Genomic DNA, 23,086 nt, shown 5'->3' on the forward strand with positions numbered 1-23,086 from the left:
ATCCCCACACCTCGCCCGTGCCGGGACCCGGTTCTGCCCTGGTGACCTGGCTGCCCCTAGGGCCGCTCGCCATGCTGGTGAGACCATCACCCATTGCCCAGGCCACGCACAACCTGGGCTCAGGTCCTGGCTGGCCCAGTGTGACCGGGGGGGCTCGTGTAGGGAGCTCCAGGCTGGGCACGGACCCAGCGGCGAGGTGGGGCCGGCTCTGAGCGGGGCTGGCTCCCTGCAGTGGCACCAGGGGCGGGCGAGTCGCGCTGGGCTGACGTGCAATAACATGGCTGCCTCATGCGCACGGCCGCGTCGGGGCCGGCACTTCCCCTAGGAGGGGGAACGGTGCTGGTTCATGCCCCACCGTGGGGATGGGGCTGGGTGGAGGGGCTCTGCACCCCACTCAATGCTGGGGGCTCTGGTGACCAGCCACTGAGGTGCGGCCCTGATGGACCAGTGGGGCGCGGTGCCACCTGGGAGTCTCTGGGAAGGCACGCGGGGGCAGATGGGCTGGGCTGGCCCTCCATCCCGCCCTCCCTGTCTGCGGCTGTGGGGAGAGGAGCGGGGCTGACCCCCGAGCAGGCGCAGTCAGGGGGTCACTCCGGGGCCTGGGGCTCCTCCCTGGCCGCCTGTCCCTGCGCATCCGCTCCCCGGCCCCCGCGCTCAGAGGCGATGGGAGCACAAGCCGGGGGGGGGGGGCATTGTGCATGGGGGGGCTCCCCTCTGTCCATCACACACGGGTAAGGGGCCGGGTAACGGGTGAGCCGGGCGCTGAGCCGGGGTGACAGCGTGAAACCCTCCCCCATGGAACCCGCCTGTCCGTGGTGGGGGGCACGGAGCAGACTGGATGCCAGTCACTGGCAAGTGGGGATAAATACACCCCCCCACACACACATCATCACTTCCTGGTTCAGGCCCTGCCCCCTCCGTGGGGGCTGTGAAGTGGCCAGTGGGGCGGGTCTTTGCAATATGGTGGCTGGGGCGTGCCCCCCCCGAGCTGTGTCCCCAAGCTGCCCAGCCCCTGCCCGGGCCCCGGGGGCAGCACCCAGGCTCCCCCCCCAACGTATACGATGCACTGGTGAATGCAAACTCTTGTTTTTTATTATGATTAATAATTGCTAGTAATATATGCGCTTATTTAAGGTGTTCCAATAAAAGTGACGTTCCCAGCTTCCCGTGTGTGTGCCGCACGATGGGAGGGGCGGGGGGGAGGCTGAGCTGGCTGGTTGCTGGACAGGGACACAGCCGGGCCTGGGAGCGCGAGTCAGGAGAGCCCACCTCATGCGAGGCCCCTCGGTGCCATGCCTCGGTTTCCCCATCTGTGCCCTCAGGACTGCGCAGGGCTCTGGGGGTGGGGAGCGTTTCAGCAGCACTGAAGGCTGTTCCAGCCCCATGGGGCCCCTGGTTGCAGCGCGGGGCGGAGGGGGTGGCGGGGGGCAGGCAGTGGGGCAGGTATGGCTCAGCAGCCACTGGTGCGAAGGGAGGGGTCGCTGTGGAGGGGGCTGGTCCTTGCCGCCCTCCCACTGGGGCCTGGGAGATCCACTGGTGGGAGGGATGGAGCCGGTCCTGTGCTGGGAGCACGCTGGGGCCACCCTGCCTCCAGCCCGGCACCAGCACCTCGGGGTGGGGCTTGGGCACTGCCCTGTCTGCCCCTTGGCCCTGCGCTGCCCCCTCTGCTCAGCCCAGCCCCACTGCAGCGCCGCTCCCACTCCAGCCTGGCCCCAGGCACGCGGCCGGCTCCCACCCCCCCGGGATCGCCGCTCAGTGACCCTCCTTGGTCATAAACCTCCACACACCTGGGCCTGCTCTGCCCCCCTGCCTCAGCACCGGCCTCCTCTCATGCCCACTGCTCGCTGCCAGCCTCCGGCCGCTCGGCCCCTGCACTGCCCAGTGGGGGGAGGGTTGTGTCTCTGAAGCCCAGTGGGGGGGCGTGTTGTGTCTCTGAAGTGCAGCGGGGGTGGGGGGCGTGTTGCGATGCTGAAGCCTGGGAGAGCAGGGGGGGGGATGTGTTGTGTGGGCATTTAGTGCAGCAGGGCGGGCGGAGCTGCCAGGGAGCCCACACTCGGCAGGGCCGCTCGCCCCCATGGAACCCAGCCCCAGGTGCGGGAAGGGGGCTGGCTGTCAGCTGAGGTTGGGCGGCTCTTTTCCTGGGCATGATGCCCCCAACCCTTCTCTGCGATTGCCCTGCCCAGCACACGAGCTGGCACTTGCCAGGGGAGGCCGGGCTCCAGGCTGGAGCAGGGGGCGAGGCTGAGTGTGGAGCGGGCGGTGCTGGTGGGGCCGGCCCTCAGGTGCTGCATCCTCGGCAGTGGGAGCAGGGCACGAACGCGGCGCAGGAGCCGAGCCTGGAGCAGCGGGAGCTGTAAGGGAACAAACAGGGTGAGCTGGGCCGGAGACAAAGCCCAGAGGAGGAGGGGCTGGAGGGGGTTTCAGTCTGGAGCTGGCTGGGGACGAGGAGTGAGTGCAGATGGGGGTGTCTGGCTTGCAAGGCCCCAGAATGGACCCGGCTGAGGGGTCCTGTTCTCTGTACCTACAAGCTCTGTTTTAGACCGTGTTCCTGTCATCTAATAAACCTCTGTGTTACTGGCTGGCTGAGAGTCACGTCTGACTGCGAAGTGGGGGGTGCAAGACCCTCTGGCTTCCCCAGGACCCCGCCGGGGCGGACTCGCTGTGGGAAGCGCATGGAGGGGCATATGCTGAATGCTCCAAGGTCAGACCCAGGAGGTGAAGCCGTGTGAGCTTCTTGCCCTGGAGACAGTCTGCTCCGAGGGAGAGGAGGCTCCCCAAAGTCCTGACGGGCTTTGTGGGGAGCAGTTCCAGACCATTGCCCAGGGACTCCGTGACACCCCTCCAGCATCACCTTGCAAACCCACCGCTCCTCCCCATGGGCCGTGCCCCCCAGCACCGCCCTGCAAACCCACCACTCCCCTCCCCCCATGTGCCCGATGTGATGGAGCAGGGAGCGGGGCAGATTTGACCTGGGAATGTTGCAGGGGGGTTGCAGTGGGGATGTGGGACTTCCCTTGAAGGAAGCTACCTGAGCTGTAACCTGAGCCAGGAATGGGGGTGGGAGAAGTGACACCTTCTGCCCGGGAGACTGAACAAAGGAGAGGAGCAGCGGGAGGGGTTTTGAGTTTAGTTTCGGTTGGGGCTGGGTGGTGCAACGCAGGGAACCCCAAGCTGGGGTCTAAGCTCCCTGAACCTCCCAGAGGGACCTAATTGAGGGGGTCTGGTCGGACCTACACGCTCTGCTTGAGACTGTGTTCCTGTCCTTAAATAAACCTTCTGCTTTACTGGCTGGTTGAGAGTCGCAGTGAATCTCGGGAAGAGGGGTGCAGGGCCCTGACTCCCCCACACTCTGCGACACCCTGCCCCCCAGCTCTGCCCTGCAAACCCACCACTCCCCTCCCCCCATGTGCCCTGCCCCCCAGCACCGCCCTGCAAACCCACCACTCCCCTCCCCCCATGTGCCCTGCCCCCGAGCTCTGCCCTGCAAACCCACCACTCCCCGATCCCCATGTGCCCTGCCCCCCAGCACCGCCCTGCAAACCTGGACCTCGCCCGGGATGTCCCCAGTACGGGGATGGTGTCCACACTTACAGGAGTGTCCTGCAGGGCTCTCACTGATTGTCTCTTCAGGGACTCTAAGGAAACCACGGTCCGTGTGAGCTGGGTTGGCTGGCTGCCTTCTCACAGATCCATGGCTTCTTTTGAGAATAATAGCATCTGTCACTGCTTATGACACCACCTTTTATTGTTCCACACCTCTCAATGTTGTAACTCTGATAGGGCCACTCTCTGGAAAGCAAAGGGGCATTACTGAGGCGGCACGTCCCACACTGCACTGGCTGTCAGCTGTGCCCCCCCGGCGTTCCAGCGGGCGCACTAATGCCAGCTCCCCGTCGATTTCAAGGCCAGAGTCACTTCACCCAGTGACACCTGCAGCCCACCAGGAGCTTCTGCTTCAGCTGGACTGGAGCTTTGCAAAGCGACCCCCCACTCGGCACTGAAACCCCCTGGGATGGAGACGGCACCGCGTGCCTGGGTGAGCTGTTCCATGGCTTAACTCCACTCCCGGGTCTCTCCCTTTTTTTTAAAGTGCCTTGTTTCCAGTCTGGTTTTTGTCTCACTTCATCTTCCAGCCACTGGGGCTTGTTCTGCTTTCGTCTGCAGCTAGACTGAGGAGCCGCCTGCTCTCAGAAATCTGCTCTGGATGTAGGTGCGCGGGCCCAGATCACAAAGCCACGCAAGCCCCAGGCTTAGGCACCCGGCGATCCAGAAAATCCCCTCGGCTGCCGCTGAGTCCTGCAGGAGCCTAAACTCACTCAGCACCCAAGCTGTGGCTGTAAAGGTTTCCACCTCCCCCCCCCCCCCCGCCCCGCCCCGGCTGCTGTTGTCACAGCTGAGCTTCTGCCTTGGAATCCGCCCGCCCCCCTCTCCCCCCCCCCCCCCCCCCCGGCATTCACACCTCCTCCTGCCCTGCCGCTCCTGCCAGGCTCCCTTCAGCCGCTCCTGCCCCTCAGCCCCCTCACGGGGCTCGTCTCCCTGTGCACCCTGTTCCAGGCACGCTGCTTCGGCTCCCGGCTCTGCCGCTCCACACTCAGCTTCACGGAGTCCAGGGCCAGAAGGGACCAGTGTGATCACCTAGTCCGACCCCCTGCCCAGCACAGGCCCCAGGACCCGTCCGACCCCCTGCACGGCACAGAGCCCAGGACCGGTCCGACCCCCTGCCCAGCACAGGCCTCAGGACCAGTCCGACCCCCTGCCCAGCACAGGCCTCAGGACCAGTCCAACCCCCTGCCCAGCACAGGCCCCAGGACCGGTCCGACCCCCTGCACGGCACAGGGCCCAGGACCGGTCCAACCCCCTGCACGGCACTGGCCCCAGGACCGGTCCGACCCCCTGCCCGGCACGGGCCCCAGGACCGGTCCGACCCCTGCACGGCCCAGGGCCCAGGACCGGTCCGACCACCCTGCACGGCACATGCCCCAGGACCAGTCCGACCCCTGCACTGCACAGGCTAGGGACCTGCCCTCAAATAATTCTTGGCAGATCTCTTAGAAAAGATCCCACCTTGATTTAAACATGGTCAGTGATGGAGAATCCACCGCGGCCCTTGGTAACTTGCTCCAATGGTTAATGACTCTCACTATCAAAAAAGGACACCTTATTTCCAGTCTGAATGTGTCTAGCTTCAACTTCCACCCAATGGATCGTGTTAGATCTTCCTCTGAAGAGCCCAGTATTAAACACGTGTTCCCCATGCAGGTGCTAATAGACTGATCAAGTCACCCCGTAACCTCCTCCTTGTTAGGTTAACTAGATGGAGCTCTTTGCGTCTCTCACTGCGAGGCAGGTTTTCCAATCGCTTACTCAATCTCGTGGCTCCTCTCTGAACCCCCTCCAATTATCAACGTCCTTTTTGAACTGTGGACAGCAGAACTGGACACACTGTCCCAGCACCATTGGCTTCCTTCTGGGACTTCCCCAGTGTTCCCAGAGTTACTGAAACTCAACAGTCACTGTCTAGTTAAAGGACCAATTTCCCAAAGCTTAAAGCAATTGTCAGCATGGCTGACTGGGCACATGTGTTTCCAGTTGGGTAGCTGTGACGGGATGGACTTGCCCCACCACAGTAGCGTTACAAGAACTGGAATTGTTCAAGGTCATCCCACCGGATGCCCCAAACGCCACGATTTCACAAACAGGAAGTTACTCTGGTCAAAAAACCATCCTGCTTAAATGGAGCTGTGACAGCAACAACAAAACATGTTTAAAAACCCAGTGGAAGTCGGGGGACGTGTGATGAGGTGCCTACCCCACAGGCTGACGTGGGCCTGAAAGGCCAGTTAACCCCCCTGGGTACACCGGGAGGATGGGCCATGGCCAGGTAGTGAGGAACCCAGCGGGGGGTGCTAGACACAGAGGGTGTCTGCAGCGGGAGGGCTGCCGGGGGAGCTCTGCAGTCCCTCGCCGGGGAGCAGGGAGTGAGGAGACCTGGGGGAACAGCCAGGCTCTTGCAGGGCGAGGAGGAAGTGCAGGGAGGTGGCAGCAAGGAGTCTGGTGGGGTGACCCCTGACTGCCCGGCCTAGGTCCCTGGGCTGGAGCCAAGTGTAGGGGGCAGGCCTGGGCTCCGCCACCAGCCATGGGGAAGGGGGCCTGAAGGTCCCTGAGACGGGGGGTGGACGACTTGAAGCCCTGGGGAAAGGATCTATGGGCCAGTGGGCCCAGAACAGAGGGCAACAGACTGGATGGAGGGAGTGTATATTTGTTTCTGTGGGACTTTGTTACCCTGGAAGAGGTGGGGCTAAATGTGACCCGGCCACAGGGCTGAGTCATGGGAAGAAAGACACCACCACAGGGCCACAGTAGTGACAGGGGTGTGAGAAGCAGCGAGCCTGGCACTCCCTGCCCAGCTGTGAAGGGGGCACCAGTGGTGAGTAAACCCCTCTACATTCAAACTAACACGTACACGTTCAAATCCATAGCTTACGCACCAGGGTCTCAAAGAAACTGGCCAAGGAGCTCTCAGAACCACTAAGGCTAAATTTTAACAAGTCTTGGAAAACTTCAATTCCAAAGGACTGGAGGCCTCCCAGTGTAGCTCCAATATTTAAAAGGGGTAAAAGGAACGCCCCAGGGAACTACAGACCCGTTCACCTTGTGTCGATCCTGGGCAGAATAATGGAATGGTTCATTTGGAACTCTACTTCCTTTTTGATAGAGGCTAAAATATGATGAATGCCAGTCAGTCGGCATGGTTTCATGGAAGGTAGGGCGTCTCAAGCCGTTTTTACAGGACTACAGGTCTGGTTGCTAAAGGTACAGTGTGATAAAGGTACAGAATACTTGGATTTCTCCAAGGCGTTTGCCTTAGCACCACATGATATTTTGATTTAAAAACATGCAGGACAGGTGTAAGCAGGGCTGAAGGAGCCCTCCCCTGACAGCTAGCAGGGAGGGGGGAGGCTTCAGGACCAGACTGTATTTACATGAACACACACGCTCTGCGTCGGCATCCAGCAGACAGAGCGGTGCTGCCCAAAGTGATCAACGTTGGCTGGTGTTGGGATACAAATCACTTTAGTACTGACTGCAGGGGGGTGAAATGTTATCCATGTTACCTTTATTGTATGAATAAAGGGCAGCCGAACTGCTGAGCCTGTCTTGATTGAGGGGGTCGCCCTCAACTGAAAGGAGCCTGCTAAGCCGGGGGCTTGAATGCCAGCCCCTCCCCTGTGAAAGTAAGAGTGGTGGCCTATACTTAAGGGTCCCAAGCACAGTTTAACCTGCTCCTCCCCACTGTCCACAGATAGAGCTAAGTGCAGCTCCGTGAGGAGTCTTTTGTTAAGCGCTCCCTAGCGCTGACATCACTTGGGGGCAGCGTTTCTGCCCAGCCTGGTTCAGCAAGGCAGTTCCCCCGCTAAGAGCTGACAGTCACTGAGAGCTGGGGGAACCTCCAGAGACCGACCCACAGAGGTCACAGCAGAGAGGCAGGTGGCAGCGGCAGATGACACTGCAGTGGAGCAGCGAGTGGCTGGCAGAGCAGCGAGCGGATTGGCCTGCGGAACAGCGGCTGGCAGGGCGGCCGGCAGGGCAAGTGCTCAGAGGCCGGAGCAAGCCAGGTGCCCAGGGCCGGCTCCAGGGTTTTGGCCGCCCCAGGCAGTCAAAAAAAAAAAAAAAAAAAAAAAAAAAAAAAGCCGCAATCGCGATCTGCGGCGGCAATTCGGCAGAAGATCCTTCGCTCCGAGCGGGAGTGAGGGACCGTCCACCGAATTGCCACCGAATAGCTGGACCTGCCGCCCCTCTCCGGAGTGGCCGCCCCAAGCACCTGCTTGCCAGGCTGGTGCCTGGAGCCGGTCCTGCAGGTGCCTTCTCCCCCGGGTGGGAGGGGAACTCACCCAGCTGCACCTCTGAGCCCTGGGTCCTCACTGACCCAGGACACCCCCTGCGAGTGGGGTGCGGTGAGGGAGCAGAGGGGGGCACAGAAAAGGAACGGTCGGTTGTAGAACGGAAGAACACGAGGCGGAAGCTCTGCCCCACGCACTCTGGGTGGGCGTCCTGCTCACAGTTTGATTATGAATCCTGCTTGTGGCATTTTCCCTAATTAACGCAGGGTGACTTCCCTCCTTTCTTTACAAGTTTCTTTCTACACTCTATGCTTGCGAGAGGGGAAGTTTGGCCTCTCAGAGGCGCCCAGGGGTGGGGTGTAATTGTCCCGGGTCACTGGGTGGGGGCTGGAGCCGGCTCTGTGTTGGATCGATGGAAAGGGACCCCCAGATACTGAACCCGGCCCTGGTTGCTGCCAGCTGCACCTGGCGGGAGGGTTACACATGGAACTAACAGGGCACATGTTAGATGGATTAAAACTGGCTCACTAGGAGGTTGTGAAATGTCTTTGCTCACAATGAGCGCGGCCATTTCTAGTGGGGTCGCCCAAAGAGCCGTTCCTGGTCCAACACTTCAATGTTATCAACAATCTAGATCAGGCGGGCCGCATGCGGCCCGGCCCACGGGCAAGCGGTTGGGGGCGGTTTCCGGGTTCACCCCCTGCCCGGGGGGCCCGACCTCACAGCCCCACGCGCCGTGCTCTGATTGCCCTGAAAGTCAGAAGCGCGGCTGCCGGGTTCTCCCCCTGCCCAGGGGTGGGGGAGGTCGGATCCCCCTGCCCTGGCAGGGGGCGAACCTGGCAGCCGCGCTTCTGACTGTCAGGGCGGTCAGAGCGCGGCGCACGGGGCTGTGAAGTCGCCCCCCCCCCGCTCCCGCACACGCGTCTCCGTCTCCTACTCCTCCTGCCTGGCGTCCAGCGTCACTTCCGGGGCTGCTGAGGCAGGAAGCGCTGGGCACGAGGCAGAGCCGGTAAGTCCGAGTGAGGGGAGAGGCACCCGGCCTGGGCTCGAGCCGCAGCTCATGGGGGCTGGGGTCAGGGGGATTGTGACGAACTGGGACTATTCTTGCTGGGGTGTGTGAATGCTGACAGGGGAGTGTGACTAGGATGGTCTGCATCGGAGGATGGGAGTCGGCCCGAGGGAACATACCTGAGCTTGTAACATGAGAACCCAGGAGGGGGTTGGAGGTCAGGTGACTCCGGGGCCCAGGAAACTGAACAAAGGCTGTGGGAGGGGTCGCTGGAGGGAGTGTGCTGGAAGCGAGCTGGAGAGATGGCTGGGAGGCAGAGATGGCTCTGACCCCCCCAAAGGGGGGTGGGCTGGGATGCCCTGGGACCCCAAGCTGGACTTAACTGAGGGGGTCCTGCTGTCTGTGCCTGCAAGACCTGTCTTGGACTGTATTCCTGTCATCCAAATAAACCTCCTGCTTTACTGGCTGGCTGAGAGTCATGGTGAATCGCAGGAAGCCGGGGGTGCAGGGCCCTGAGTCCCCCAATACTCCGTGACAACTGGTGGCAGAGGTGGGATCTACTGCACCCCGTGGACGGCGCTTCCTGCAGTAAGTGACTGGGGAGCAGTAAAACGAAGGGGGATTGACGGGGACCAGGCCTGCTGAAGAGTGGGAGAGAGACGGTTATTACCCCTGGGAGTGTGTGACCAGCGAGAAGGACTTTTGCAGTAACAGGGTCCCCCGGGGGGATCGCAGCGAGTGGTCCCAGGGGCGGAGGAGTCTGCAGCTCGACCCTGGCAGAGAGGCGGTGACCTCGAGAAGGGCTGGCACACTAGGGGGCCCCCTGGGAACTGTGGGGAGCTGTGAGCACACAGGCCGGTGAGTGGCCAGCAGGAAGATGTATGCCAAGCGGCTTAAGAGCGACCTGGTGGAGCTGTGCAAGCAGAGGTGGCTGCGCATTGGGAGGCTCACCAAAGAACAGCTCATTGCCCAGCTAGAGGCGGAAGATCGCGCGAATGAACTGATCCCTGTGTCTCAGGGAAGCAGCCTGGCAAATGCAGCGCAGGCACCAGTGTCTGTCCCAGCTGGGAGTGGTCAGCCGGCTGCTGAGGGCTTCCCGAGACCCCTCCTTCCTATGCCTAGGGGAAGGGTGGGGAGGAGCCCAGCAAATACCGAAGGCGCCGTGGCCCCCCCAGCCAGCAGGGAACCCTCCCGGCGAAGCTCGCCGGCCAGCAGAGGATCCTCCCGGCGACGTTCGGCATCCGTGGAGCGGAATTGGCTGGAATGGGAGAAAGAGCTAAAACTGAGAGAGCTGGAGGATCGTGAACAACAGAGACAGCATGAACGGGAGGAGAAAGAGAGACAGCATCAGCGTGAAGAGAGACAGCGTCAGCATGAACGGGAGGAGAAAGACAGACAGAGACAGGAGAATGAGAGACAGCGTCAGCATGAAGAGAGACAGAGACAGGAGAATGAGAGACAGCGTCAGCATGACCTGGAACTGGCGAGATTGAAGGGCAGCGAACCCCCGGCTGCGGTGAGTGAGGGGGGACCCAGGACTGCACGGAGCTTTGATAAGTGCATCATGGCCCCATACAAGGAGGGGGAGGACATGGATGACTTCCTGGAGGCCTTTGAGACGGCCTGCGAGCTGCACCGGGTTGATCCCGCGGACAGACTCCGGGTCCTTACCCCCTTACTGGACCCCAAAGCCGTGGCATTGTACCGCCAACTGGAAGAGGCAGAGAAAGGGGACTACGGACTATTCAAAAAGGCCCTGCTACGTGAGTTTGGGCTGACTCCTGAGATGTACCGGGAAAGGTTCCGGAGTCAGGATAAAACCCCTGAGATCTCATATCTGCAACTAGCCGTCCGCATGGAAGGATTTGCCAGCAAGTGGGCTGATGGGGCCCAGACGAAGGAGGACCTGGTCAAACTGCTGGTACTGGAGCAACTGTATGAGCGGTGCCCATCCGACCTGAGGCTGTGGTTGGTGGACAGAAAGCCAGAGAACCCACGACATGCAGGCCGGCTGGCCGATGAGTTTGTAAAGAGCCGGTCAGGAGATAGAAGGGAGGAGTCCCAAAGGAACAGTCCCACCACAACGCAGAGAGAGAGTCACCATGGGACATCCCCGTGGGAAAATACAGAAAAACCCCATCAGAAGGGAACATCCGGCGTCAGGACCATCCGACCCACCCGGGGGGACCCATGGGACATGGGCTGCTACCACTGTGGCCAAAAAGGCCACATACGGGCCCAGTGCCCCAGGCTCAGGGACAGACTGAGCAGACCGAACCCGCACAGGGTTAACTTGGTAGAGGCCCAGACGGACGAGGGGCAGGCTTCTCACGCAAGAGGGGCTGGCAGCTTATCAACTGCTCAAGAGAGAGAAGGGCCCCCGGCCAGCTCCTCTAGGGGGCTGGATGCCCCAGACTCAGGGTTTTTGGTTTATACGGTGGGCGCGGGGCTGTCCCTCCGGAGAGAGTACCTTGTTCCCCTGGAGGTGGATGGGAGGAAGGTCGATGGATACTGGGATACGGGCGCAGAGGTGACGCTAGCCCGGCCCGAGGTGGTGGCCCCAGATCAGGTGGTGCCCAACACCTACCTGACCCTGACGGGGGTGGGCGGAACACCAGTCAAAGTGCCCGTGGCAAGGGTACACCTGAAGTGGGGGGCCAAGGAGGGCCCCAAGGATGTGGGGGTACACCCGTATTTGCCCACTGAGGTATTGATGGGGGGGGACCTGGAGAACTGGCCAAGCAGCCCCGAAAGGGCACTGGTTGTGACCCGCAGTCAGAGCCGGCGAGGGGCACTGCGCCCTGGCCTTGGGGGGGGTGCCTTGCCTGAGGCGCAGGACCCTAACCTGGTGGGGAGGGAACGCCCAGGGACACGGCTCAGGGAGGCTGCAGCTTCAGACCCAGCGGGCGAGAAAGAGCAGGTGGCCATCCCTGTCCCAGCTGCTGAGTTCCAGGCCGAGTTGCAGAGAGATCCCTCCTTGCGGAAGATAAGGGACCTTGCTGACCTCAATGCGGTACAGACCATGGGACGAGGTGGCCGGAAAAGGTTCCTGTGGGAGAAGGGGTTCCTGTACCGAGAATGGGCTCCCCCAGGGAAAATGGAGTCAGGGGGGATCAGGAGGCAGCTGGTGGTACCCCAGAAGTATCACCGCCAGCTGCTGTGCCGGGCCCATGACATTCCCCTCTCAGGGCACCAGGGAACCTGGCGTACCCAGCAGAGGCTGCTACGGAGCTTTTACTGGCCTGGGGTCTTTGTTACTGTCCGACAGTACTGCGGATCCTGTGACCCCTGTCAGAGGGGGAGGAAGGCCTGGGACAAGGGGAAAACAGCTTTAGGACCCTTGCCCAGCAATAAGGATCCTTTCCAGAGGGTGGCCAAGGTTAAAAGGGCGGCTCTAAACCAAGAGAGCCCAAAGCACAGACCTCCAGACTGGAGCGCTGGGAGAAGACCACAGCCCAGTTGGAACCCCAGAGGTATGGGGGTGGGAAAAGGGCACAGGCCGCATAAACCTTCCCACATGCGAACTGCGAGTGCCATCAAGCACCCCGACCTAAGAGGGGGGTGTGAAATTGAAGGGGCCTGGTGTAATTCCCACCAAGGAACTGGAGGGATGCGGGGGCATCCATGGGAACGGGGGTAGGTTCGAACTTCCCCAGGTCACTGGCTAAAGTGACCCCGCTCAGTTCGGTCTCGAAGGGGGGAGAGATGTGACGAACTGGGACTGTTCTTGCTGGGGTGTGTGAATGCTGACAGGGGAGTGTGACTAGGATGGTCTGCATCGGAGGATGGGAGTCTGCCCGAGGGAACATACCTGAGCTTGTAACATGAGAATCCAGGAGGGGGTTGGAGGTCAGGTGACTCCGGGGCCCGGGAAACTGAACAAAGGCTGTGGGAGGGGTCGCTGGAGGGAGTGTGCTGGAAGCGAGCTGGAGAGATGGCTGGGAGGCAGGGATGGCTCTGACCCCCCAAGGGGGGTGGGCTGGCATGCCCTGGGACCCCAAGCTGGACTTAACTGAGGGGGTCCTGCTGTCTGTGCCTGCAAGACCTGTCTTGGACTGTATTCCTGTCATCCAAATAAACCTCCTGCTTTACTGGCTGGCTGAGAGTCATGGTGAATCGCAGGAAGCCGGGGGTGCAGGGCCCTGAGTCCCCCAATATTCCGTGACAGGGATGTCCAGCTCAAAGGGGCTGGGCTCGAAGCTGAGGTCAGGGCTGGGGGCGGGGATGGGGTCAGGGGGGTGTCTGGCTCAGAGGGTTTGGGATCGGAGCTGGGGGTCAGGGCTGCTGGGGGATGGGGTCGGGGGGTGCTTAGCTCAGAGGGGCTGGGCTTGGAGCTAGGGGTCAGAGCTGGGGGGGCTGGGGAGGGGGACGGGGTTCGGCGGGGCTGGGTGGCGCTGGGGGGGGAGGGGGCGCCTGTTTCAGCACAGCCGGGGGGTTTCGGCCCTCAGCTATTTTCTTTGGAGTAATATGGCCCTCGCCGCTTTACGAGTTGTGCAGGCCTGATCTAGATCATGATATAAAATCTTGGCTGGTAAATATGCCGGTGACACAAAGATTCGTGGGGTGGTGAGTAATGAGGAAGACAGGAGACTGTCACAGTTGTCCGTATTGTCTGGTTAAATGGTCACAATCCAACAGAACGTGATATATTGCATGGCAGTGCTTCTGGGAACCAAGAACACAGGTTATTTCTACAGGACATGAGCATAGGCGCCGACTTCTGCTCCCGCCGGTGGGTGCTCGACCCCCCTCTGTCAACAGCCCTGCCCCTATTTTCTTTAGCTCTTGGCGAGATCACGAGACATACAGGAACCATGCTGCAAGAGCAGATCCAATCCACTATTGTTCTAACCAAGATTTACCTTGAGTTTGTAAAGAGATTCAATCATGTTATGGACCAGGACTTTGATCAACCATTTCTGTTATACACTGATACAGCCGCTAACCCAGTATAAGCTGTAGTGAGACAGAACCCAGGATGGGGAGCTCTTGGGATGCAGTCAGCGATGTCTGTGTCATCCCTTCCTGCATCAATTTTGCGTTGGGGGTGTGACGTTATGAGTGTGATATAACATCTCATTGGAAGGTGACAGGGCCAGAAAGAGTTAATTAACTCACAGACTGACCTGACCCATGGCCGAACTTTAGAGACTGGTTAGCAAGATCTGTAAATGACTAGAGCTTTGAAATGCAAGTCTGCATTGTTAGAGATCTCAAGGGGAGATGTTTGCTCAGGGCTTGTGATGTAAGCAAACAAGTCTTGTCTATTGCTATAGCTTTGATTCAAAGATCAAAAAAGGAATATTAACATTTAGGAGACACTTGAGTGAAATAGTATTATTGTCTCTATGTCTCTTTGAAGGTTGTGGTAACCTGTATCTGAACTGTTTAATGGATAAATTACCCTGTGCTAATTGCCAGGATGTTTGGGAGAAGGAGAGTTAAGCCTATTGTCGTTTTCTTAGGCCAAAAGAACCCTGGGACACGATCCTTCTTCATCTCAGATCTGCTTTGGGTTTCAAGAGGGGGAAACCTTAAGCCACAAGGATTGAGATCCCCAGTCACTGACTGGAGTCACCCTGAATATGGACATTGGACTATAACCTCTGGACTATTTCTAAAAGGACTTTTGGCAACTACAAACTTATCTCTGCTATGTATCTGAACTTCAATAATTGAATTCAAGTCTGTCTGTATATTGAGCTTTCAACCAACACTCTCTATCTTTTCTCTTTTAATAAATTTTAGTTTAGTTAATAAGAATTGGCTATAAGCATGTATTCTGGGTAAGATCTAAGTTATAATAGGACCTGGGGGTGTGGCTGATCCTTTGGGGTTGGAAGAACCTTTTCTTTTATATGAGATAAGATTTTCAGTAATCATCATCATATCTGACAGGTGTGTCTGGACGGAGGCCTGAGGCTGGGCACTTTAAGGGAACTGCGTTGTTTGGACGTCTGAGTAACCAGTGCGGTACTACAGAAGCTGTTTTGTGCTGGTTGGTAAATCTAAGTATTGGAATATCCACCAGCGTTTGGGGTTTGTCTGCCCCGTTCTGTTTGCAGTTCACCCTAATTGAGTGACCTCAGCTGGCTCCCACGGGCAGCATCGTCACACCTTGTGTTGGAGGTAAGAACATAAGAACTGCCGTACTGGGTCAGACCAAAGGTCCGTCTAGCCCAGTATCGTGTCTTCCGACAGTGGCCAATGCCAGGTGCCCCAGAGGGAACGAACAGAACAGGGAATCATCAAGTGATCCATCCCCTGTTGCCCATTCCCAGCTTCTGGCAAACAGGCTACGGACACCATCCCTGCCCATCCTGGCTAATAGCCATTGATGGATCGATCCTCCATGAACTTATCTAGTTCTTTTTTGAATCCTGTTATAGTCTTGGCCTTCACAACATCCTCTGGCAAGAAGTTCCACAGGTTGACTGTGTCTTGTGTGAAAAAATACTTCCTTTTGTTTGTATTAAACCTGCTGCTTATTAAACACCCCGTGTGTTAGAATATTATCACTAAGGTTTAGAAACTTAAATGAGGTTCTACTACTGGCTGCTGGAGACCTCCTGCACCACTCCCAGACTGAAGTCCCCCATAACACAGTTTTTCTTCCCACATCACAGACACGTGGTTAGTGAGTATCCCATTCTGTTCTCTGGTTTGATTTGGTGTCTGTAACAGACCCACCAGTACACCAGCTGGGCTTTGGTAGCACGTTCATCCATACGCATGTGTGACGAAGTGGGACTGTTCTTAATGTTTCCTCCGAATACTGTGTGGGTGCCTCAGTTTCCCCTATGCATGTCTTAAGTCTCCAGTGTGCATACATGGCTGACACTCTGAATCCTAGCAACAAATTGCCAGGGCCCTTTGCAAGGGGATAGCTAAAGGTGAACAAAGAGATCAGGTGACCTCCTGGCCCGGGAAAAAGACAAAGGCCAGAAAGGAGGGGCTGGCAGGATTTTCAGTTTGGGGCTGGCTGGGGACGGGGAGTGAGGGCAGACAGGGTTGTCTGGCTCGCTGGGCCCCAGAATGGACCTGGCTGAGGGATCCTGTTCGCTGTACCTACAAGCTCTGTTTTAGACCGTGTTCCTGTCATCTAATAAACCTCTGTTTTACTGGCTGGCTGAGAGTCACGTCTGACTGCGAAGTGGGGGTGCAGGGCCCTCTGGCTTCCCCAGGACCCCGCCGGGGCGGACTCGCTGTGGGAAGCGCACGGAGGGGCATATGCTGAATGCTCCCAAAAGAGACCCAGGAGGTGAAGCCGTGTGAGCTTCTTGCCCTGAAGACAGTCTGCTCCAAGGGAGAGGAGGCTCCCCAGAGTCCTGACTGGCTTTGTGGGGAGCAGTTCCAGAGCATCGCACGGGGACTCCGTGACAGCATGATCCTGCACTTCTGAGTTAGCAATACCTCTAAAACAGGTGATGCTGCCTGTAATGCAGAGTGCCCCCCAAACCTTCCTAAAGAGGCTGTAACCAGTGAGTTTAACATCCCGGTCCTGCAACTCATCCCGCTAGGCCTCAGTGATGACAATTATACCGAATTTCTTCTCATTAATGAGAATTTCCAATTCCTCTGGCTTATTACCCAGATTCCCAGCATTGGGTCAGAGATGATTAAGAAATGTCTCCTCTTCATGTCCCTGCCAGCGCCGCTCAGTCCAGTCCTGACATCTGGATCTGTATTTTACACTCATTTGTTCTGTGGTTTTCCTCTCGGCCTCCCAGTAAATCACCTGACTTACTCTTGGGCACTACGGGTGTCACGGAGTGTGGGGGGACACAAGGCCCTGCAACCCCGGCTTCCTGCGATTCACCATGACTCTCAGCCAGCCAGTAAAGCAGAAGGTTTATTTAGACGACAGGAACACAGTCCAAGACAGGTCTTGCAGGCACAGACAACAGGACCCCCTCAGTTAGGTCCATCTTGGGGTCTCCGGGCATCCCAGCCCCCCTTGGGAGGTCAGAGCCCTGTCTGCCTCCCAGCCATTCCACCAGCCAGCTCCTGAAACTCTGCCTTCAGCGACCCTCCCACAGCCTTTGTTCAGTTTCCCGGGCAAAGGTGTCACCTGGCCTCTAACCCCTTCCTGGGTTCTCATGTTACATGCTCAGGTATCTTCCCTCACAGCCAGTCTCCCATCCCCCAATGCAGACCATCCTAGCCACACTCCCCTGTCTTCCCAGCCAACACTCCCCACTCAGCATTCAAAGGCCACATTAATAACAGTCCCAGTTCGTCACAACGGGTAAAGAATTTACTCAGAGGACTTGAACCTGCTTGAAACTCGTTATCTGACAGCTTTCGAGTACACGGTGTTGCTTTAAATATCCCCTCTGGCAAAGGGTCCACATGAGGAACTGCCGGCCAGTTGGTTCCATTACGGGGAAGCCACTTCTAACCCTTCCAGCACTTTAGTCAGTGGGTTTAGCTACAATTACTAACGTGCTTGTTTCTTTTGGATGGTGCCACTGGTTAGCAAATGGAGCATCTCTCTTAAGAAATAAATATTGTACTTACTTTTCAAAGAGCGACTCATCAACCCACTTCCACTGCCACTGTGATCCCGTACTCCATTCTCTCTTGAGTCCAATCCAATACTGCACATTAGTATTTTTCAGAAAATTCTAGGAAGAAAAGAGTTACGTAATGGGGACACCCCTGCATTCAAGTGAGAGCTGTGAAGAAGCAGAGTGTGCATTGCATGTGCGTGTGAAGACCGGGCACTGAACTGCAGGGAAAGGATTAGCTGGTGGAGAAAAGGATGTTCCCATGAGCACCATCACATTGCTCCAGAAGTGGGGTTACCCAGCTAGCCAGGTGTGGGGCAGCGAACAGCATCCCCCCAGCGCACCCTGCTATTGGTTATCCATCGTGCTGGATCCCACTCAGCCCAGCCCACCAGAAATGAGAGGCCCTGCTGGGACCTGCTGTGATAACTGGGCCCACGACTTTCCCCGAAGTGTGAGCTCAGCTGTGAAAAGTGAGCGACGGTTCCTAAGCTGTCACAAAACCCCCAGGACAACCAATGTGATGGAAACGGTGCAGAAAGGAGACAGACTGAATTAGTTCAAACAAAAAGGCCCCTGGTGTAACTCAAGGACTGTGTTAAGGTCTTGACTGAGAAACAAGAGACGTGTGGTACCAAAGTCAAAGAGCCAGAATTGGTGTGTCAGAAATTAGGCCTAATTGGTAGACAAAACAAGGAGGGGGGGAGGGGCTGTTCCATCCACTGCTCCCTTCGGCATCCTTAAAGAAAGAGACTTTGGGAGATTAATTGCCTACTGGAGCCAGCTTCATTGTCCTGGCTGCCCCCCACCCCGTCTCCTGGGACCGTCGTCCAGACCCTGAGAGATGTCCTGGCCTGACCAGACCGGGCCAGAGAGAAGGACCCAGATCACACCAGCTCTGGCTGAGTCCTGAACACCACTTGGGATGTGAGACTTCATCTCCCCATTGCCCTTGGGTGTCCCTTTCCTTCCCCACCTTATTTCTTCCCTCCCCATACTTCTCCATTTACCTTCTGTCTAATAAGAGTCTGGGCAGCCGGCCAAGACTGTACATGTTCCAACACAGCTGTGAGCCTGTGACCAGGGAGGCGGGGGAATGCAAGGCCATAACCAGCCCAATGCTGGTACGAGTTTGTCAGGTCTCAGAGTGGCCGATCGGACCTTGTGCTGGGTCTGAGTCTCTCCAGCAGTGAGGCTGCAAGTGAGAGTCAGCACCAGAGACAGAAGCTGCATTTCCTCTTTGCTGTTCTCTTCTCTCCCCTTGTGGGTGTTTGTCTTGTTTTGCCTTTTAGGAAACAGGATCAGACGATAACAGCAGCACTAGCCCATCTCAGCTAACGTCTTCTCCTCTCCCCAGGACAGTTATCACCGTCTTTGATACAATCTAGGACAGTGGTTCTCAAGCAGGGATACATGTACCCCTGTGGGTACCCAGAGCTCTTGCAGGGGGTACATCAACTCCTCTAGATATTTGCCTAGTTTTACAACGGACTACATAAAAACCACTAGTGAGGTCAGCACAAATTTCACACAGACAATGACTTGTTTGTACTGCTCTATAAACGACACACTGAAATGTAAGTACAATATTTATATTCCAGTTGATTTATTTTATAATGATATGGTAAAATGAGAAAGTCAGCCATTTGTCAGTAGCAGTGTGCTGTGACACACGTGTATTTTTATGTCTGATTTTGTAACCAAGTAGATTTTAAGTGAGGTGTAACTTGGGGGTACCCAAGACAAATCAGACTCCTGAATGGGGTACAGCAGTCTGGGAAGGCTGAGAGCCGCTCATCTAAGAGACTGTCAAAAGGGGGAAGGTTCTTTTTAAAAACTCTCCAGCTGAAGGGAAAGGGAACAAGGGATGTTGGTCAAATGCAAGCCTTCCTTAATACTTTACATTCCAAAGTAACTGTTTTTCCTTCTTTTCTGTATGTTTAATGAAAGGTTAAGGGGCTGGTGAATGGTGTGTTTGCCGTGGCACTCAGCAGGCCGAGGTCTCTGTAGACCAAACCCCGAACATTGTTTCAAACTCTTCAGTGCTGGACAGTGACAGAGTCGTGTTAACACCTTTGACTCTTTGGGCTGCTACATTCCCTCTAAATTAATACAACAGACCTGCAGGCCCAGAGCAGCCCAGCGCTACAGCAGAGGAGTTTGCTGCTGCAGAAGTCGGGAGAGCTGCATTTACCCTGCCTGGCCCGAGCTGCCCCCGTCAGAGTGTACATACCCTGCTGCCCGGGGAGGGGCTGCTTCTCCCCAAGGTAATGAGCCCTTTCTCCCTGCTCGTCAGCCCTGATGCACCATCAGCCAAGGGCTCTGGCAGGTCCCCCAAGGCTCAGCCCCCTCCTCCTCTCCCTCCACTGAACTCCTGATTATCTCATGGGGAAGCGCAGGGGGAAAGCAATAATTCGTGTTCAGAGCCGGGTCTGAGTAGTGTGCAGTGAATAAGGCCGGGGCCACACCCTGAATGAGGGGGATAAAAGACACGTCCCCAGAGTGGGTCCATGTGGTGCCCTGAATGATCCTGCAGGGATCACAGGCATGCACAGCCTATTTCATTAGGGTGTGCACCCAGGGAGCCCTGCCCTAGCCCCGCCCCTGCCCTAGTCCCGTCCCCATCCACTCCCTCCTACTTCCCACCCCCTGACTGCCCCCCTCAGAACCCCCACCACCCCCCTGCTCCTTGTCCCCTGACTACCCCCTCCTGGGACCCCTGCCCCTAACTGCCCCCCAGGACCCACCCCCTAGCTAAGCCTCCCTGTTCCTTGTCCCCTAACTGCCCCCCTAGGACTCTACCCCCTACCTGTCCCCTGACTGCCCCAACCATTATCCACACCCAGGGCCGGTGCAAGGAAGTTTCGTGCCCTAGGCGCCCACCCCGCGCCCTGCAGCAGCTCCCCTTCCCCCCCTGCCCTGAGGACCCCCCCCCCGTGGCAGCTCCCGCCCCCCGGGGAGCAGCTCCCCACCCCAGCTCACCTCTGCTCCGCCTCCTCCCCAAGCACGCCGCCCCCGCGCTAATTCTCCTCCCAGGCTTGTGGCGCCAAACAGCTGATTGGCACCGCAAGCCTGGGAGGCGGGAGAAGTGGAGCAGCAACCGCGGGCTCGGGGAGGAACACTTTAAAAAAAAATTGGGGACACCGCTTTTTGGCGCCCCCAAATCTTGGCACCCTAGGCAACTGCCTAGTTTGTCTTAATGGTAGCACCGGCCCTGCCCACACCCCCGCCCCCAGACAGGCACCCAGGACTCCCACGCCTATCCAACCGCTCCCCGCCCCCTGCCAGGACCCCCAGAACTCCCGACCCATACAACCCCCCCACTCCCTGCCTCCCCCAACCCCTCTCCACACCCCTGCCTCCTGACAGCCCCCCCAGCTCCTTGTCCCCTGACCACCCTCTCCAGAGACCCCCCCACCCTAACTGCCCCCCCAGGACCCTCCTTGCTCCCTGTCCCCTGACTGCCCTGACCCCTATCCACCCCCCATCCCCTGACAGACCCCAGGACTCCCATGCCCCATCCAATCCCCCCTGCTCCCTGACTGTCCCCTCCAGAGACTCCCCCACCCCTAACCCCCCCCCCGGGATTCCACCCCCTATCCAACCCACCCTGTCCCCTGATTGCCCCCACCCCTTATCGAACCCCCTGGCCCCAGACCCCTTACCATGAGATGAGGCTCCTAGCCTCCCCGTGGAGCCAAACACTGCCCCGCGGGAGCGCGCAGCTCCTGCCCCCAGAGCGCTGCGCGCGGCAGCATGGCTCATGGGGAGAGGGGAAGGCGGGGGAGGGGCTGGCGGCTTGCTGCGTTCGGTCGGGCGCTCCGGCCCGGAAGCGCGGACCCCGCGGCTTGCCACGCCGGGAGAGGGGGGCCATTTGCCCACCCCTGCATTAGGGTGTGCCTGGGCACACCCGCCATACCCCGTGCGCACACCTATGGTAGGGATCCTGGGGGAACAACGGTCTGTGGCCATATGAACAAATGCTGGATCATAACGCATACACGCCGGGGGCGAAGTAAGGCAGCACCCTTTGACTTTGCATCCACCACTGGGCATCGTACTCGTGTAAGCAGAGTCAGGGTGAGCTCTACCCTGACATCTGGTGGTGAATTATGGCGAGTGTGGAAAAGAACTCCAGGGGCTGATCTGGTTTGCATAGGCACACCCACTCGCCTGGCATGAAACCACAGCAACTCAAAGTGGTTACTTTGGCTGGTGTGGGATCCCCAGTTTCTCTGTTATTGGGGCAGGAAGAATAAAGTTTTGTTACCCTGATTCTGTGACTCAAGGCCAGTGGAACTGTTGTATGACAGAAGGACAGAGTGAGTCCTTCACCATTACCTAAGTAGCACTTGCTTGACAAGGGGCATGGGTTACAAAACCCAGTGAAGGATGAGAGGATGGGGAGAGGACTTTGTACTTGGTGGTATGAGTCCTGTCTGAGGGCTTAAAACACCAACTGCCCCACCTCTTCTTTCCACTGTGGCATGTCAGAACTAACTTTGATTCCATGAGGAGTCTAGTTACAGGCTGCTGAGCTGAATTCATTTTGGGCTAATGGTGCACCACACTGGGCTGAAATCACACAGGAGTTAAAGTTATAAAGTGCTGTGTTAACTAGTGGGGGAACCTGAAGCTATATTGCTAAGCAGCTGGTGGAGCAATTTGTGGGGATGAATGGAGGCGCAGCAAGGGGTGCGCAGCCTTGCAGGGCCGGTGGGAGTGGCCCAAGGAGTGGCGAGTGGAGCTGTTTGTGGGGATGGCTGGAGTGGCTCGTAGAGTGGAGTGGTTCGTGGGACGGCAGGAAGTGGGCTGGCTCGTGGTGAAGGCTGCAGCGGAACCCCACGGAGGGAGAGACGGCCAGCCTCAGATCACGTAAGGTGCCCCTTAACACCCTGCATGCCCCCCCCTTTTACTCTGGGGCTGCACTGACCAGGCACAGAGACTTTGGGGGTTGTTGGACTTGTGGGACTTTTGGTGGTTGCTGGACCCAAGAGACTTTGGGGGTGTTGGACTTTGGGAATCTGGGTGATTTTGGGGTTGCTGGATTCAAGAACCAAAGGGAAAGGACACAGCCCAATTTGCTGGGGTGGGTTTTTTGCTCATGGTTTGTGTTATGAATCCTGTTTGTGGTGTTTTTCCAATTTAATGCTGATGTCATTTACCTCATGTTATTAAACATTTTCTGTTACACTCAGACTCCGTGCTTGCGAGAGGGGAAGTATTGCCTCTTAGAGGCGCCCAGGGGTGGTATGTAATTGTCCCAGGTCACTGGGTGGGGGCTCGAGCCGGTTTTACATTGCGTTATTGAAACGGAACCCCTAGATACAGAACTTGGCCCTTGTTGCTGCCAACTCAGATGGGCAGAAGGGTTACACTCGTAAAGGAGAGCTTTGACCTCGGACTCATGGGGAATGGTGACAAAACTCCAGCCAGCGTCCATCTAGGCCTAGTAATGAAGCCGGGGGAAGGGACTAGAAATCACAACTGCATTACAAGGCAAGAAGAAAAGCAGTAGGGCAGCCTGCCCGAGTCTGGGGACAAGCAGGAGGACCTAGAGGCAGGGCTGGATTAAGGCAGGGGCTTGAGGGGCTGCAGCCCAGGGCCCTGCTCAAGGGGGGGGGCTGCAAAAATAAATCACAGGCCGGGATCTCCGACTCCGGGCTGCTAAAAGTCCCACGGTGCAGCGGGGCTCAGGCTGCCTGCCATAGCCCCACACCGCTCCC

General features: G+C 57.8%; 1 protein-coding gene across 1 annotated transcript in view; it reads right to left on the bottom strand.

Moving 5' to 3' along the window:
* Nucleotides 1-2,270: 2,270 nt before the first annotated feature.
* LOC128838918 (B-cell differentiation antigen CD72-like) overlaps nt 2,271-23,086 on the bottom strand; it is a 42,460-nt gene continuing 21,644 nt past the window's right edge. The window contains exons 6-8 of the mRNA XM_054031415.1: nt 17,371-17,477; nt 3,592-3,789; nt 2,271-2,351 (exon numbers count right to left, since the gene is read on the bottom strand). Coding sequence (XP_053887390.1) covers nt 3,636-3,789; nt 17,371-17,477 — 261 coding nt within the window. The 3' untranslated portion in view covers nt 2,271-2,351; nt 3,592-3,635. The remainder of the gene's footprint in view (nt 2,352-3,591; nt 3,790-17,370; nt 17,478-23,086) is intronic.

Source organism: Malaclemys terrapin, chromosome 6 (assembly GCF_027887155.1).
Source record: "Malaclemys terrapin pileata isolate rMalTer1 chromosome 6, rMalTer1.hap1, whole genome shotgun sequence".
Classification (NCBI taxonomy): domain Eukaryota; kingdom Metazoa; phylum Chordata; order Testudines; family Emydidae; genus Malaclemys; species Malaclemys terrapin.